Here is a 16,481-nt window from a genome sequence, read left to right on the forward strand (position 1 = left end):
TGTCTTTAATGCGATTGTTTTCAAACCCCTCGTTCCTGATCGTTGTTGTGCTATCCGTCAAAAGAGCAACTTCGTTCTTGCTCCTCGTCCGGAGAGATATAAAAACCAGGTCATTTCCGCAGGCTTCCGGGATCCTCATCACCGATTACCCTCACGGTAGCCGTCAAAGGAGCGGCCCTATTCTTGCTCCCATTTCGGTGGGACAGGTTCCGGAATCTTCTTCCCTAGTCGCTGCAATAGCCGTCGAAGAAGCATGTCTGTTGTTACTTACCCCTAGGGGGGATATAAACGACCGACCATTTACCCATGCTCCCGGATTCTTCATTTCTGGTCGCCGTGGTAGCCGCCGGAGAAGCAGATCTGTTGTTGCTCGCCCCCGGGAGGGATATAAACGATAGATCGTTTGCCTGTGCTTCCGGATCATTCTTTACTGGTCGGCGCGGTAGCCGTCGAAGAAGCAGATCTGTTGTTACTCGCCCCCAGGAGGGATCTAAATGAAAGCTCGTTTGCCCATGCTTCCGGAGTCTTCATCACTGATTGTCGCGAAAGCCGTCGAAGACGCGGGTCTATGCTAGCTTGTCCTCCGGGGATATAAAAGGCAGGCTTTACTCCCATTAATCTCTAATTCTTCTTTTCTCAAACTTCTCCCCCTTTCATTCCCATTCACTTCAAGCATCCCTACACTCATTCATACTTATTCCACACATATTCATCTGAACAGTGAGTATCCCTTCAAGCCTAGTGACTCTGAGCACAGTAGCAGCTGTCGGACTTGCTGCATACTTGGAGGTCCTGGTCCCGTCGAGGCTGCGCATGTCTTCTTTCAACTGTGGCGCGACACCTCCGTAGCACCTCACTCCGCAAGATATCAAGTAACGTGTACCGGATGTTGATACTGTTGGCTACGTACTGACATACTGAATTTGAGAGAGCAGACACCGCGTCGAAATGGCTACCCCTATCGATTTGTCCCAAGAGAATCGTCAGAATCGTCAGAATCAGGCTCAATCATCTGACGACGATCATCAAAAGAATGAGGCATCTATCGGTCCCTATCAAACCACTTCATCTCGTCCCTCCGAGGGCTGCCAGTCGTCAATCGGAGATGGCTGCGCAACTGCTACTCTGGGCTCCGATGAGCCAAAGAAGGAAGTCTTCGTTGAAACCTATCCTAGTCAGTTTTCATTGCAGCCAATGTTCAGCGGCTTGGCGTTAGCTCTTTGCCATTCTCTAGAAAGCTCACGCATCTCCTTTGATCCAGGATTTCATTACAATTGGCAGACTGACACTACAAGTGTGGGCGACTCCACGGACGAGCTGGATCCAGTTTTTGCAATGTAAGTCCTGGTACTGCGTCTAGGTAGAAGGTCCATGTCACGGAATGACTAACAAAATGCAGCTATCGTGAATATATTTTCGGTTCAGAAGATTCAGAAGGTGAACCACGCAAGTGCTCCAACTGTGGAAACACTGGGTATACAACTCCTAGCGATAATGATAATGATCTGGAGCTGACAGGATTAACATAGACACCGCAAGCCACGATGCCCCCTGCCACCCAAGCATTCGGACTGCTCCCGGTGCGGCGGAGAAGGGTTAGTTTCAAAAGCGCAACAAATATGCCTAGGTACATGGCTACTGACTAACGCCGTATTACAGACATAACAAGATTCATTGCACTCGTCCACGTCTCTTCCAAGGAAACTGCAATTATTGTGGAGCATATGGCCATGTCGCCGCTCGATGCCCTATCAAGAGACGGAACTTCTGCAAAAATTGCCAGACAGAAGGTTGGAGGTCCCTGTCTGCATCGTGCTTCTAGGTACTGAAGCTTGAACTGAACACTAACTATCGCGTTTCTTCGTCGTAGGACACCACGCCATCTTTTGTTTGGAGGATCGGGTGCTGGACCGCACCAACATCCCGGATCACACTCCAGAGGAAGCCTGGCAGCGAGTCAAAGAGTCGAGTCATGGCGATGGCCATGATTTCCGTGAGGCAAGTAGAACAGACATGCTATCCGCGAGGTCCTTTCTGACATTTCTCGAAAATCAAAGGCTCTTGAAGCCTACTCGAAGGCTGTACCTGATGCGACTTTCGTTGACATTGAGAAGCGACTGCGTGCCGAAAATTGCGGTCTCTTCCTTATTGCTCAGGTATGACTTTATGCACCTGTGCTGGTTGCAATGACTGACTTGGGAATCTTAACTTGTAATCAGACATTCCGCACATCTGAAGACTCCACTCTCATTGATCTGCAGGGTCGAGTGAACTGTACTTTCCGCGTCGGATGGTTCAAGTCCCCGGAGCAAGATCGGCCTTTCCTGAAGGGTATGTGGCCGAGGAACGCCGAGCACAATTTGTTCCGCTTGGGGGAGGCCGGGTTCGAGTGCCCCAGTTACCGCCGAGAATGCGATCACTGCGGTGGTGAGTTACTTTGTGCTGTAGCATGATTATACTTCCCAGCTTACACTTCAGCAGCAATAGGCCATGTGAGCGAGGATTGCAAGTTCGTCACAGGGGAGCATGATCTCCAGGAGATCAAGTGCCCTAACTGTGGCTTGGCTGGCCACCGGCTTCGTGATTGCAAGTCGGCTCGTGTTTGCCAGGAATGCGGGTAAGCTTACTCTATTCCTACAACGCAAGAAGCAAAGACTGACCATTCTATAGAGCGAAAGGACACACCACTATCGCCTGTCCCAAGCGCGGCAACCAGGCTCGTGGCCAGCAGACGGGGGGCGAGGAGACCGGGGGCGTGGAGAGTAAGGAGAAGAAGGAGAAGGAGGAGAGCAAGGACGAGGGTCCCAAGGTAGGGATTCTTATCGACTTAGACTCCGACGACGAGGGCCAGGAGAAAAAGAAGGTTGGCACCGCCGATGGCTGGTAGATAGCAGGCGGATGCTATTGAGTTTAGTTAGCTTTCCACGACGAAGTCGTGATTCACGAGGATTACAGCACAGGTCCTTGATGTGGCCTTAATTTCCGGGCGTGCCTCGTCGCCGCGATTCATGCAATGATCTATTGCAAGTTTCTTCTTTCTCGTAGCCTGATACCCAAGGCCTGGCGTCATTTTGCGCTCACGTCATTCGTCCTCTCGCTTATTTTTGATACTCTCGCCGATTATCTAACATCAAGGACATGAACGAGTAATTGGAATGGATGTGAGGCTGATTGGGGTTGATATTGGGGGATTCCTGTGTATTCCGACCTTCTATTCAGATCTGAGCTTGCTCATCTTCGGATCGAACATCACTTTCCATTCCATGCCCGGTCATTCTACAAATGAATCTTCAAAGATAAGTTATAGTAAGAGTAAGAACTTGGAGGCGACGAGAACTTTGTCGCCAGCCCCGTACAAACAAGTTGAAGAAAGAGCCCTGGTTTCCTACTTAGAAGGGTAAATCTATGGACAATATATTAATTCTAGAAAGGGAGCTTCGAGGAAGTAAAGAAAGCTCGTAGAAGGAAGATCACTAGCGTTACTTTTAGCCTACCAGCGCTTCTTGAGTATAACTAAGGTGGTAACTAGAGTATTTCGGCTTTGGGAATAGAGACGAAGGTGCGGCCGAGGGTGTCTGTCATAGCTGCTTTCTTCCAACGTAAAAGGGCTGCTAAGGTAAGGAGGAGCTTCTCCAATTTCATACACTAACCGTGACGTCTGCCATCACCCACACCACCAATGGCCACATGCATGACTCCATGTAAAGAAAAGCCTTTCGTTTTGACCCTAGGAACGTGGGCGGTCGTGGCTTGGAGATGTCCGTGAGCGACTAGGGTGAGCGGCTAGGACAGATCGGTGATGCGCCACTCGCTTCTGGAGATGGGGGATGCGACTTTATTAGAACTGCACGTCACGTCTCAGCGCAAGTCCATGCGCAGCGGTGAAAAGAGAGGATTCTCAATATACTCCAAACCTTTTGTACTACCGCTGCACAGCATGGACCTTCGTTTAAAGTTGAGATAAGGTGCTGGAGTCAGCCCCACTGACTGTGAACCGTTTGGGAGAGATGGACATCGCCTCGCGATCGTCATCGACATTACCTTTTCTCGATGCTCACATGTGCTACCACGCCCAATCAATGTTGAGGTCTGGCTATCTGACTTGTCGATTTTTAAGAATGGGGGCTGCGACTCTCTGGAGACCTGCCGTCTGGAATATCATGCGTTCACGAGTCGAGGCAAAGGTGCAAACGAGACCCACGTATCCCGACCCAACTTGTGATGTCATTCCCAAGAACGCAGTCCCCGCGCTTGCGACATGACCTCCAACCAGAAACCCCATTTCCATCCGGAGAAATCGTCATTGACTTCGACCGTGTCAAGGTTGGCACTAGGGGGGAGGAAGTATTTTCCGCTGGTCGTATAAAATATATAGAAGAGATCCTCGGAAAGCCGGTAGCTGTGCAAGTTGGCACACGATCAATTCTTGACACTACAATACTACATAATTACATTTGGTTCACATTTGGCCATGCTGTCAGAAAGAGCACCATCTTCCTATTCGGAGGTGCGTATCACTCTGTCGTAGCCTCGGTTGTGGCATCTGTTCCGATGGTGCTAATCAGGGATTGTTCTCCTACCCAGCCTTTATCCGAAGAAGAAAAGGCTCACTTTAGTCAATACGAGAGACTTGCGCCCGAGGGCGATGGTTCCAAGGTGATCACCTCTTCCACTTGCAAACTGATGCTCTTGCATGATCCTCCTGCGAGGTCGATTTTGAAACTAACTCCCATCATCTAGAAACGAGCTACACACCACACTCAAAGTCTGTCTCGAGATCATTCGTATGGCTCAGTCGGCGTCGGCCCGCACAAAAGTTTCAATGACACATTGTCGTCTCAAGGTATAGTACTAGACAAACGGTTTTGCGTGGGTTTAATTGAGATTCCAGCCATATTTAACCACTAAACAGAATCATTAAGAGGGAATGACTCGCAGTCATTCACCAGGACCCATTAAAGCGGTCTCTGGTGCACAAATTTGACGCCATCGAAAACCGAGAGCGTGGCAAGTGTTGATCTTCCACGACCTCAGACCCCCAGCATGTTAGAAGTTTGCGTTCCATTACGGACAGGATGTTATGCCCTTACGACATTATGACTTTGATGTGTGTACATGATGAGATACACAGAATAGATTGATTCAGCACATCGCTGGTGTGCACTTTGTACTTGCCCTTGCGCATCGTTGAGATCCAGCCTATCTATACAGGGAAGTGGATGCCAAAAGTACAGCGAGGTCGTGAGTAGTCTCATTCTCTGCTCGCCGAATGGATTCTACCGAGGCATGAGTGATCAGTACAGTATACAAGTGTCGCGGTAGGTTCCTGACGTTAACTGTGCTATGGTGAGGAAGCTCACCTCACCGGGTTCGCTCTTACGGTAGTTCCTGACTTTTAGGAATAAAGGTCTCAATCCACATGGGCGCGAGCTATTTCCAGGATCAAATGGCCCTGCATGATGGGAAAATGAGATGTTTCCATATTTCTCCGAGGCTTGTAGTGCACGACAAGAAGTCATCATTAAGTTAGGGAGACATTTTCATGCAACAAAGTTCCCATGGCTTCCATACCACCGTCTGGGTCCCGTCTCGTCTCTTCGATTGTTGCAGGATAAACTCTGACAAGCGTATGAGTCACGGTCATTGAGCAAAATAAGGTTATCTTCGGTGAGACGAAAGTGGATACGAGACACCTGGTATGTAGATAGGCTGGTTTAGTTTTTCGTTATACTATTTACTATTTAGTATGTATTCAGAGCTCTGAAAGTACACAGTAGTTCAAGGTTCCAGAACCAAACGTCGCAGAACTTACCTTTGTTTACTTCCTACGGCCAGCAGGAATCATCACTTCCCTTTTTGCTTCCAAGCTGATATAGATGGCGGGCTCCAGTCTGAAGAGATGCAGTGACCGATTCTCTGTGAGTGTTGGGGAAGAAGACCGCTTCTAGCCGTCTATCGAACGAACGGAAATGGCGAGAGAGAAAAAAGTGAAGTCTCCACCTGCACTGCGGAGCGTTCGGTGACTCAACGGCGCCCAACAGCTTGACCTTCGTGTTTTAGATTTGCTATTGGTAGTCTAGATATTGGATCATGAGAATTTCTGGGACATATACCGCGAGATTCATTATAGCCCAGAGCTTGTGAAGACGATAATGATATCATGGAAATGCGCTTCATGATCACATCATCATGCGCCGTACGGAGAGGTCAGACCTTGGTTTCCGAGTGTATATGCATTCAACATATGAAGACTAGACTACATCACTACATCACTACAGACCACAGAAAGCAATGCCTCAATCTTGCTCGAGAATGTTGATAATAGTCAGGTTTTCAACGTAACTATTCGGCTTCATAGCTCAGTAGTGACCAGAGCTCTGCTGGATGAAAATGGTTGAAAAACGTTTAAACTTTCCCAATCGAAGTTCTGCCCGTTTCGACGGTGGCCCTGCCAAGACCGACCCCCCATCATCTTCACCTTATCAGATCGGACTTCGGAGAGGAAAAGGAAAAAAAAAAAATACATGAACCGGTTACTTTCTCCGCCTCGCCATTTTTCTTTCTTTCTTCCTCCCTCATTGAGCTGTTGGTTCTCCGCGCAACTTTCAGGATATTTGCCCGTGAACGGCGGAAAGACTTGCCATGGCTTAGACGGTCGGACGAGTAGATCTCATTCTAGAGTATCGGAACTGGTCAGTCGGTTTCTTCTCACTGTCTCGATCTGTGCTGCCCCACGTTGCAGCTATGCCGAGGGCAGCGCAGTCCACCTGATCGAGTCGCGTTTTCCGTGGGGAAAGCGGATACCATGGATTTCCGCAGGATTCAGTGACTGACTATAGGATAGATTGTGAATCATCGCTTCCTGAATCTTGCCGGCTTCTGGTGGACTAGGTAAACTCTTCGCATTGTCTTTGGATCTCAGCATTGCCCGAGGTATTTGCCGTGACAGAAAAACGGGGAGGAAAAAGCTCAACAACAGAATACCTCCGATCTAGAGAAGACTGCGAAGCAAGAAAAGAAAAAGAATGTCCATCCAGGCCATGCCGGCCGAGGTTGACACTCACAAGGCCTACGGCTCTGGTGAGGTCAATGAGTCTCCGCGAGCTCACTCGAACTCTACAGAATTGAGCATCGATGAGAGTGATCTTGAACCCAGCGATTTCACGATCGAAAATGTCGAACGAATTTACCGGTTGGTTTTCTTTTTTTTTTTTTGGTCCAGGCTCTCTCTGATTTCATCCACACATTGACTCTTTGATCAAATTTCTAGAAAGCTTGACAAGCGCATTATATCCGCCTTTTGGGTTCTTTACTTTATGTGCTCGGCCATTCGATCAAACGTCGGATTGGCCCAGACAATGAATATCAGTTCCGGCCATGATCTTGCCGAAGTGTTGCATTTGAATCCTCATCAAATCTCTACTGGCTTGGCACTGTTCTACGTCTGCTATGTGGTTTTCGATCTGCCATCGAATTTGGTGATGACTCGTCTGAGTCCGCACGTTTGGATGAGCCGAATTGTCATCAGCGTGGGTTTGATTGGTACTTGTATGACCGCAATGAAGGCCGCGTGGAGTTTTTAGTATGTTCAGCTTTTTTTTCTTTTCTGGGCTCATGCCCTCTTTCCTGACAACGGGCTGTGTGCTGATAGCTTCTCAAAGCCTACTCCGTCTGCTTCTCGGCATTGTCGAAGCCGGTCTATGGCCCGGTATGACATACTACCTCACGCTTTTCTATCCACCGTCCCGGATTGGGAAACGGATTGGTCAGTACTTCACGGCGTCTCAAGTCTCAGCGGCCGTCGTTGGACTCGTCTCGGCCGGGTTCCAAAAGATGGACGGACTCCAGGGCTATGTCGGGTTCCAGTGGATGTTCCTTATTTACGGCGTCATCACCATTGCACTGGGCTTTGCGGAGCTGTGGTGGCTTCCTGACCGACCCGTGGCTCCTGGTGCAGATGCCCCCCGGCGTTCCAGATGGCTGCGCTGGTTGCCCCAGAGTCGCCCGGCCTTGACCGGTCGCGATGCCCTCGTTCACTACCACGACATGAAGCGTGTGTATCACAATTCCAAATGGAATCTGCGGGACCTGCTTCATGTCTTCATGGACTGGAGGCTTTGGCCGCTGTTGGTCATGTACTTTGGCGTGGTGGGTGTCGGGATTGGGGTTCAGCTGTACGCCAACGTCATCATCAAAGCTATTAACCCGTCTCTGAACGGTGTTGATCTCAGTCTACTGACGGCCCCCATCTGGATCGTATGTTGCATCGTCTTCCTTTCCGCCCATGTCCCTCGCCCTCTCCGTCCTCATATTCCTAGTTTGCTAACCCATGCACAATCCAGATGGACCTCATCGCCATTCTCCTCGTGACCCCCTTCTCTGATCGCTTCCACCGCCACCGCGCCCTCTTCTTCACTATCCCTGTCCTTCTCCAAATCCTCGGTCTCCTGCTCACCAGCTATGCCGGCACCGAAGAGAACCCCTGGCCCCGCTACGGCGGCCTCCTCATCGTCGGCTTCGGACTCGGCCCCACCGTCCCCATCACCATGACCTGGACCGCCGAGATCTTCCAGCCTCGCCACGGCGAAGTCGGCGTCGCCGCCGCCTCGGCCGTCGTCTCGGGCTGGGGTAATCTGGGCAGTATCCTCACCACGTACGCTCTGTATTCGGGCTGGAAGAGTGACTACGAGGCTCCGGGTCGACAGAAGTATCGCAAGTCTAACCTTGTCATGATTGGGATCTTGATTGCGAGTATACTGGCTGCGATTACAATGCAGCTTTTGCTGCGGATCGTGGATGGCAAGTATGCTCGAGACCAGGTCGATTCGGAAGGGAATGTCGTCGATGGAGCAGCGCAGCGTGAAGCACAACAGCGCGGTTTGCAGGGCCTGGGAGCAGGTGTGAGACGCTGGTTCCGGCCGGGAAATGACGAGCGCAAGTGAGCAATATGGCGGTTTGGAAAGAAAAAACAACTGAAAACCAAGACATTCCTGGTATCCATGGACATTTCCCATCTCGACTCTCTGAGAGTGGAGTCCACAAGTTGAAGTTGATGAAATGGCCCTATAATGTTGTGGATAAGCATCTTTACATCGTACCGTGGGGTCAAGATCCGCAGAGTTGCTTTTGGGGGGGGGGGGGGGGGGGGGGGTCTACAAAAGAATAGATATAGACGTGCTTTTTCTAAAAAACGAATGATAATGAAGGGTCATGAGAGAACCAGCTGGAATTTGGTATGGAACACTCTTCTCGAGGCTGCAAGTCTGCCGGTATTCCACCATTGCTGAGGTTATTCGCATCCACCATTGATCAGAGAGTATGGAGATTAGCCTAAAGGAAGCGTCGATTGGCCGGCCGCGTGTACAGCGTTCACTACGCAGCATCTCTAAACGGCAGCAGCCTGTCTTGGCCCACAGCATGTTGAGGTCCGATTAAGGTTTTTCGGAGGTTACATCCAAGACAAGCCTCGTCAGAGCTAAGACACCCAGGCGGCGGTACCAGTCAGTTGGTAACGTTGTCCTACCGTTCAAGTCGCGACTAGTCTCAGGTAGCTCCAGGTTAATTGATGCGATGATACAAGCACACAGTTAGGAAGGTATTGCTTGAACGATGGGCTGGGTTTCCATCCGTGTAATAATTCTATGCTATTGTACGTCACACATAACCCACGATAGTGGCAGGAAGAGTTTCTCATTCTCGGAGAAACAAAACAAAGACAATTGGCGAGTGCAACTTGAGGGAGGTGAAAGAACGCAGGAGGCGGACCCTGGCGCCGAGAGAGAGAAGGTCATTGATGGGGGGGTTCATCGTGAGGGTCCAGGAGGGAGATATAGAGAGAAATAGGCGGAAAGAGAAGGAGGGAGGGGGAGACATAAGGACAAGCAGAAAACGCAATGGCAGGTTGGTGTCAAAGTAGGGTTCAAATGGACGGTGGGGCTCCCTCGTGCAGTCAGGCCGCTCTCATGGTCCGAACTCCCAGTTGATGCCGGAGGGTATCGGAGCGCTAAGATCAAATAATATTCAATTACAGGCCACCGCACATGGTCTCAACGATGATACCAGTGATCTGGTAAGGATCAGCGTTGGAGGCGGGGCGGCGGTCCTCAAAGTAACCCTTGCCGTCCTTGGCGACCTGGCGGGGGATACGGATGGAACCGCCACGGTCGGCGACACCATATGAGAACTTATCGATGTTACCGGTCTCGTGACGACCAGTAAGACGCTTGTCGTTACCCTCGCCGTACACGGCGATGTGTTCTTGGTGACGGGCCTCGAACTTCTTCATGGCCGCCTCGATGGCCTTCATGCCACCCTCAGCGCGAGTAGCGGCGGTGGAGACGTTGGAGTGCAGACCAGCACCGTTCCAATCACCCTCAATGGGCTTGGGCTCGAAAGAAATGCGCACACCAAACTCTTCGGCGACACGGTGAAGGATGAAGCGGGACATCCAGAGGTGGTCACCCACTAGAGTTGTTTGTCAGGTTCAAGATTCCCGATCAACGGTTCGAGACCACCGCACCAGCGAGGGGTGCAAAGAGCAGGGAGAGAAGAACTTACTATCAATGCCAGCGCAAGGACCGACCTGGTACTCCCACTGAGAGGGCATGACCTCGGCGTTGATACCGGAGATGTTGATACCGGCGTACAGGCAGGCGCGGTAGTGGGCCTCGACAATGTCACGGCAGTAGACCTTGCCAGTACCGACACCGCAGTAGTAAGGACCCTGGGCACCGGGGAAACCACCACGGGGCCAGCCGTAGGGCCAAGCATCGGTACCGAGGAGGGTGTATTCCTGCTCAAGACCGAACCAAAACTCCTCCTTGGCGTTGGTCTCCATCAAGCGGGCGGCGTCATGACGGTAGTTGAACTTGTTGGGGCTTCCATCGGCATCCCAGGTCTCGCAGAGAACGAGGATGTTGTCGCCGCGGCGGAAGGGGTCGGGGTAGAAGGCAACGGGGCGGAGGTAGACGTCAGAGTTGTCACCGGGGGCCTGACCAGTGGAGGAACCGTCAAAGTTCCATTCGGGAAGTTCCTCAACACTCGTGACAGCCTTGGACAGGGTCTGCAGGTTTACACATGTCGAGTTAGCGGGATCACTGTTTTCAGGCCATTCCAATGGGGGCTTGGCATGAGAGCGAAGACGGCCACGGCCGGGTGCGCGCCCACTCCCTCCATATGACATGACATGGATCGTGGCAGGGTCATCGTGTGCAGAAACACCAGTCTGAAAAGGGATAAGACTCCGCGTGGTTCTTATCGCTGGGCAGCGATACGCACGGGGCAACCCATCCCACAACCATCCCATTTGGGATCGACAAGACATCCTGCCCCGAATCCACCACCATAATGATGGAGAGCCCCGCAATTTGAACGGGCAGGCAGAGGCCAGAGACGTGATGAAGGGTGGGTTGAAGATGACGCAGTCATACCTTGGTCTTGGAACGAGTGCCACCGCAGGAATCAATCCACACGTACTCAGCCTGGACGCGACCACGCTGGTCCAGAGTCATGTACTTCATGAGCTGTTCGACCCCAAAGGGAAGTCAGTATAAGTGTATTTCCTCGCAGGCTCAGCGGCCATTGTGGAAATCCATTGTATCGAGAATCAAACGCACATTCTCCGTGTTGGAGACGACAGTTGAATCGGCAGCCTATCGAGAAGAGGACAGAGCGGTGGTTAGCAGCGATTCATTGACGATTCATTGAGTGGGCTTTGACAGATGAGGTGAAAATGGATGAGTCACTCGAAGAGTGAGTAGGGACTCCCCAAATTCAACGACTATCGGATAGAGAATCACGTACCATAATGAGGGATTATGGGATGTGTGTGAACGGGTTGAAAACCAAGGATGGCTCGCAAGCAAGCAGGACACTTTTTCAAAGGTCAAGAATGGAAAAGACACGAGATGGTGTTCCCGAAGGAAAAGAGAGAAGATTGATTTGCAATGGATCGTAAAATCCAAAAGAAGGGGAAGATGATGAGTTTTTAGATGGTGGGGGAAGCAGAGGGCGACCGATAAAGATTTAAATTTAGTCACGCCCGCCAGTGAGTCTTTTTGCGATTTTGGGGGACCCAGACGAAACGGGAAAGTCCCAGTGGAGCCGGGACGCTTAGCGGAGGGAGGGAAAAAAGAAAAAGAAAAAGAAAACTCAGGAAGAGACTCACAAAAAAAGAAAATCCCATAATCCAAAGCGGAGGATAAATGGCAGCCATATGCAGCCAATGATGGTCTCAGTGGTGAATCCACCCAGTCCCATGGGGACTAGCGGTATCCTCTCTGACCACTCTAGAACATCTGTTATCTTACCGGTTATTACGTGCGTTGCCGGGACGGGGTCACGGAGATGCAGATTCCAGTCATCGTAATGACTGGACATGCACGCGCACAGTCCAAAAGTGCCTCATACAATAGACTTTGGCTTGACTGAGATTGTATGTAATTACTGCCACCTGCCACCTGCCGTGGACATTCCCATGCCCGACACCGGGGGTCGTTGAGGAAACACGTCCTGTTCGGCCGCCAAGGGGGAGAAAATTAAATCACGCATTCTTTGCGCCCAAGACACACACGCAATTGAGTAGTTGGGCGCGAGTACACATTACAACTTGAACACACATACAAACCTGAGTAGAAACTCCTCGTGATCACAGCAACATCAAGTTGGCCAATTCAAGACCCGTTCTCTGTGGTTTCTCTTCAATTAATGAAGCAATGTAACCCGCATGAAATCATCATACTCCAAGGGCTATAGAGAATAGCCCACAATTTGATGTGAACAACGCCACCCACTTTTACCCGTGTCATCATCGCCGCATCATACAAAATCATAGCGACCCTTTTGTATGTCCTGGACTTTTGGGAACATCGTCACCGATCTCCCCTTTGGCCTCAAAAGTTTGACCATGCTGTAGTAGTAGAGTGTATTCTACGGGACGTTGGATCTCTCAGTCCACCGAACGGTGCAGGCGACATCACTGTTCTCTCATTCTCCTCTGGTTCTATACTCCCTGAAACCTGCATAACCTAAAACCTGCACATGTGATTCTGGTTTCCCTCGCTTGTTGCCCGTACCTTTCAATTCCACAATCGCGGGAGCAGTGACGATATGACGAGCGTACTACGAGTGTTTTGCATTTACACGTGTGTACTTGTAGGCTCGGTAAATTCTGACTACAGTACGATATATTGTTGCAGTGCCTTGGATTTTAGTATGTACACTGGCCCGTATGCACTTCATTCTACATATGATGACAGAATCGTACCGAGGCGCAACCATGTTTATTTCCATTCTTTCCTTTTTGTGTTCATCTTTTTTGTACATGCCGTATTAGGCCGAGTTTGAGGCCTATCGTGAACTAAAGTGACTCGCTCGCACCACTCGCAGCCCAATCATACCCTCAAGCCCCCCACCAGTCGCAGAGACGATCAAATGCAGTTATCTTGTTGGGCCGATAAGGTCAAGATAACCCCCACCCGGTTGATTTATCCAACGAGCGACGCAACTTTCTCCAGGGCGCTTGACTTTTCGGACATGTGATGCAAAAGCAATTATTCTCGTTCCTTTTGTTCCCTCGGTAGCCTGCCAGTCTCGGACAAAAGACAAAAGTATCAACATTTAAATTGTGAACAAGATAATTGCAAGGGTGCTGAACAAGATAGTTCCCCTGCCCGTGTTACCACTTGGATGCCGGGTCCGTGGCATGCTTGACTTGATCCCCTTCCGGTCGCTGACCCCGGAAAAAGTCCGGGGGGCCGAATCTAGGCCCCCTCAACTGCTCCTCCGAGAACATGTGGAAAAGATCCAGTCGGGTCAGGTGTATTTGACTATCAGACACGGAGAACCCCATCCGCCACCCGCTCTGGTCCTCCGTGAAAGGACTGGTGCAGGAGACAGTGCTACTACTTAGTACTTACTTACCTATCAACTTGATACCGAAGAGAGAGAGAGAGAGAGAGAGAGAGAGAGAGAGAGAGAGAGAGAGAGAGAGAGAGAGAGAAGACATGCCTTTGCCTCCTTGCCCAATAACCCTAACTCTAAAAGATATGCAGGTGCGATTGATAGTGAAAAGACCTATTCAATTTGCTAATACCTCTTACAAACTCCATTCCTGGATGATACCAGCGTCAAATGCATATCAGCTGCAAGGACCAAGGGGTCGCTATCTCTCCGGTAATTTCTTTTGATGGGACGCTCAAGTCACCAGGTCACTCCTCAGTAGTCACTAGTGTGCACTGGTGCAGTGTGCACTGTGGAGGGAACAGAGCGCTTCAAATGCATCGAAGTTGAAAAAAGCAACTTGGAATGTCTTTTTTCCATCTGGCCGAAGTGGTATCCGCCCAAGCTGATCATTGATTACACCGGTGGCTACTTGAGGAGCAAGGCACAGGCCACAGAACCGAGTCAGGATTATTGTCGGCATGCGCGCGCGCGAGAGCTCTTCTTATTGTCGATATTGCCTTCTCATTTTCAATGGTCTGCTCAATCGATAGTGTATCGCGGCAGCAGACTAACCAACCGGTGTTTCAAAGATCACCCAATGAGCTGTTACCTATACTTGACTAGAGATCTTTCGCAGAGCCACGCCTCAACGGGATCTTGTGAGAGGTCTTATCAGCCTCGCTCCATATCGCCTTCCTCGTGGCTGACATACTTTTGTCCCTCTAGGGATCGAACCCCACTCGCCGGTGACACTGATGCATAGTAGTTAGTTATATGATATAACTTATAGTACATACTACACTCTATATAGTAGTACTGTGGTACTGCCACTACTGTCGTCTGCGTCTGTGCGTATCTACTACTTTCTACCCACAGTCGCACTAGCCCATCTGATCAGCGAGAACAATCCACTTTCATCGAGAGTGCATGTTCTAGATGCTGTCAAAGATGGAAAGTCGAATAAACACGAAATCCTTGTTCGGTCTGCTTCCCATGTACGGTGTACCTGCATCGGTTGACATGTCGTTGAAGCTTAAGGGGTTCGCCGCCCTACAATGTATTTCCATATACTGCAAGGTTGTCCAAAATCGACATTCAGACATCGTCCTTTGACTTGGAACCTCAACGCAGGATGCGGCACAGATTCTTAGATCAACGAGGGGGTGTCAAAAATCCTTCCATGCCTCAAGATTATGCTATAAGCTACACTTCTGACTACACTGCCCATGACTCCATAGTCCATATAAGTCAAGTATCAATGTATTCGATATAGTATTCGGGCAAGTATATTATGTTTATCCATCGAAGACGCAAAGTCGTGATCTGATCATGAGTATCAATCAATCATGTCCAGTATCCCCACCTACCCAGGTACCTACATAGTTCCGCAGCTATTCGAGAAACTTATCTAATCTGTAAAATACACGTTTCTGTCCGTAACAGCCCCAGCTCCGGTAGCGATGTATCGACGATAACGGTATTCTATGGATCCGCTCCCTCTGGAGACGATCCCGGCAATCTGGAGGAGTCCGGAGGCCACATCCCCAGCCACTGGCCTCTTTCCGACCGAAGTTCCATGATCCATGAACCATGATGATTGCCGACGGACTACCCTCTGCCACAACCACGACCACGACATGCTGGACACCCGGTTAAAAAAGTGGAGCGTGGCGAAAGACTGATTGACCCTTTGTCCGGTCACCAATCATTTGTTCCTGATCAGTTGCCAATTGATCCGGCCTTGGTAGGTGTCACGCACCGATATCGGCCCTGGCCTTGACATTTTGGCACTTGGGTTAGTTGAGGGCTTGACTGTTGGAGAGGGTCAGTGCCTTTTGAGGGCTCGTGGAGTATGGGTTGGCCGTGGTTGAGTTAGACACGACTATTATATACTGTACTTTCTGGGTTGACTCTGTTGGTGCCTCGTAGAGTTCAGGTCGTCGTTTGTCGATAAGAAGTAATCATGACTCATGAGTCCCAGTGATTTACATATATACACATGTGGGTTATCAGGGAGTCGAGTCGTGTGGCGGCAAGTATTACATGTACTCCGTAGCTGTCAACTCTTCCTGGAGGGCACAGAGCACCGTCGAATAAGAAGAGAAATGTAGTCCAATAATGAGTGCGGGTTATTGTCTAGGTTTGAGACCATCGTGTAGACAATCGCTAGAACAGCTATACACTTTTACCGGTTCGCAAATGGTGGTCTTTCACACAAGATAGTGATACTGATAGTGCAGTTTCCTCTTGTTCTCTCCAGTAACCGGTCCTCAATCTCTCATCGTCTGCCAGGGTCTCCAGGTCTACAGTCAATTTAGCCGACTCTACACCTCTTGACAAACATGTGCATTCGTCATTTGAAAGCAGTCTTCTTACCCAGTCTAGGTGGTGCTCCCGTTTCACATTCACATAGTTTGAATATCAGCAACCCACGAACAGATCTTAGAGAGGGGCTCAGATCGCCCTCATGAACCAAGTCTGATCCAAGTCCGGGGAAAACAGGAAGATCCTCCACTCCTCCAGAACAGGTAAGGAACAAA

The 16,481-nt window shown here is 50.1% G+C and overlaps 4 protein-coding genes across 4 annotated transcripts; 2 read left to right on the plus strand and 2 right to left on the minus strand.

Annotated features, from left to right (window-relative positions):
* Positions 1 to 948: 948 nt before the first annotated feature.
* On the plus strand, positions 949 to 2,887 carry N7539_006257 (uncharacterized protein; the record flags this gene model as incomplete). Its single annotated transcript, XM_056935859.1, has 10 exons — positions 949 to 1,174; positions 1,296 to 1,337; positions 1,400 to 1,474; positions 1,530 to 1,595; positions 1,660 to 1,797; positions 1,871 to 1,956; positions 2,007 to 2,156; positions 2,220 to 2,427; positions 2,488 to 2,617; positions 2,671 to 2,887. 10 exons carry the CDS (start codon positions 949 to 951, stop codon positions 2,885 to 2,887), a joined length of 1,338 nt encoding a protein of 445 aa, XP_056788783.1.
* A 4,138-nt stretch (positions 2,888 to 7,025) lies between these two features.
* Positions 7,026 to 8,942, plus strand: N7539_006258 (putative MFS transporter; the record flags this gene model as incomplete). Its single annotated transcript, XM_056935860.1, has 4 exons — positions 7,026 to 7,192; positions 7,271 to 7,582; positions 7,662 to 8,256; positions 8,343 to 8,942. 4 exons carry the CDS (start codon positions 7,026 to 7,028, stop codon positions 8,940 to 8,942), a joined length of 1,674 nt encoding a protein of 557 aa, XP_056788784.1.
* A 1,082-nt stretch (positions 8,943 to 10,024) lies between these two features.
* glnA (glutamate--ammonia ligase) lies at positions 10,025 to 11,805 on the minus strand (the record flags this gene model as incomplete). Its single annotated transcript, XM_056935861.1, has 5 exons — positions 10,025 to 10,464; positions 10,558 to 11,224; positions 11,430 to 11,522; positions 11,616 to 11,651; positions 11,803 to 11,805. 5 exons carry the CDS (start codon positions 11,803 to 11,805, stop codon positions 10,025 to 10,027), a joined length of 1,239 nt encoding a protein of 412 aa, XP_056788785.1.
* Positions 11,806 to 13,675: 1,870 nt separating this feature from the next.
* On the minus strand, positions 13,676 to 14,108 carry N7539_006260 (uncharacterized protein; the record flags this gene model as incomplete). Its single annotated transcript, XM_056935862.1, has 2 exons — positions 13,676 to 13,867; positions 14,100 to 14,108. The coding sequence occupies 2 exons, from the start codon at positions 14,106 to 14,108 to the stop codon at positions 13,676 to 13,678; spliced, it is 201 nt and encodes a 66-aa protein (XP_056788786.1).
* Between the last annotated feature and the right edge of the window lie 2,373 nt (positions 14,109 to 16,481).

This window comes from Penicillium diatomitis (assembly GCF_028827545.1).
Source record: "Penicillium diatomitis strain IBT 30728 chromosome Unknown utg000008l_segment0_segment0, whole genome shotgun sequence".
NCBI lineage: Eukaryota > Fungi > Ascomycota > Eurotiomycetes > Eurotiales > Aspergillaceae > Penicillium > Penicillium diatomitis.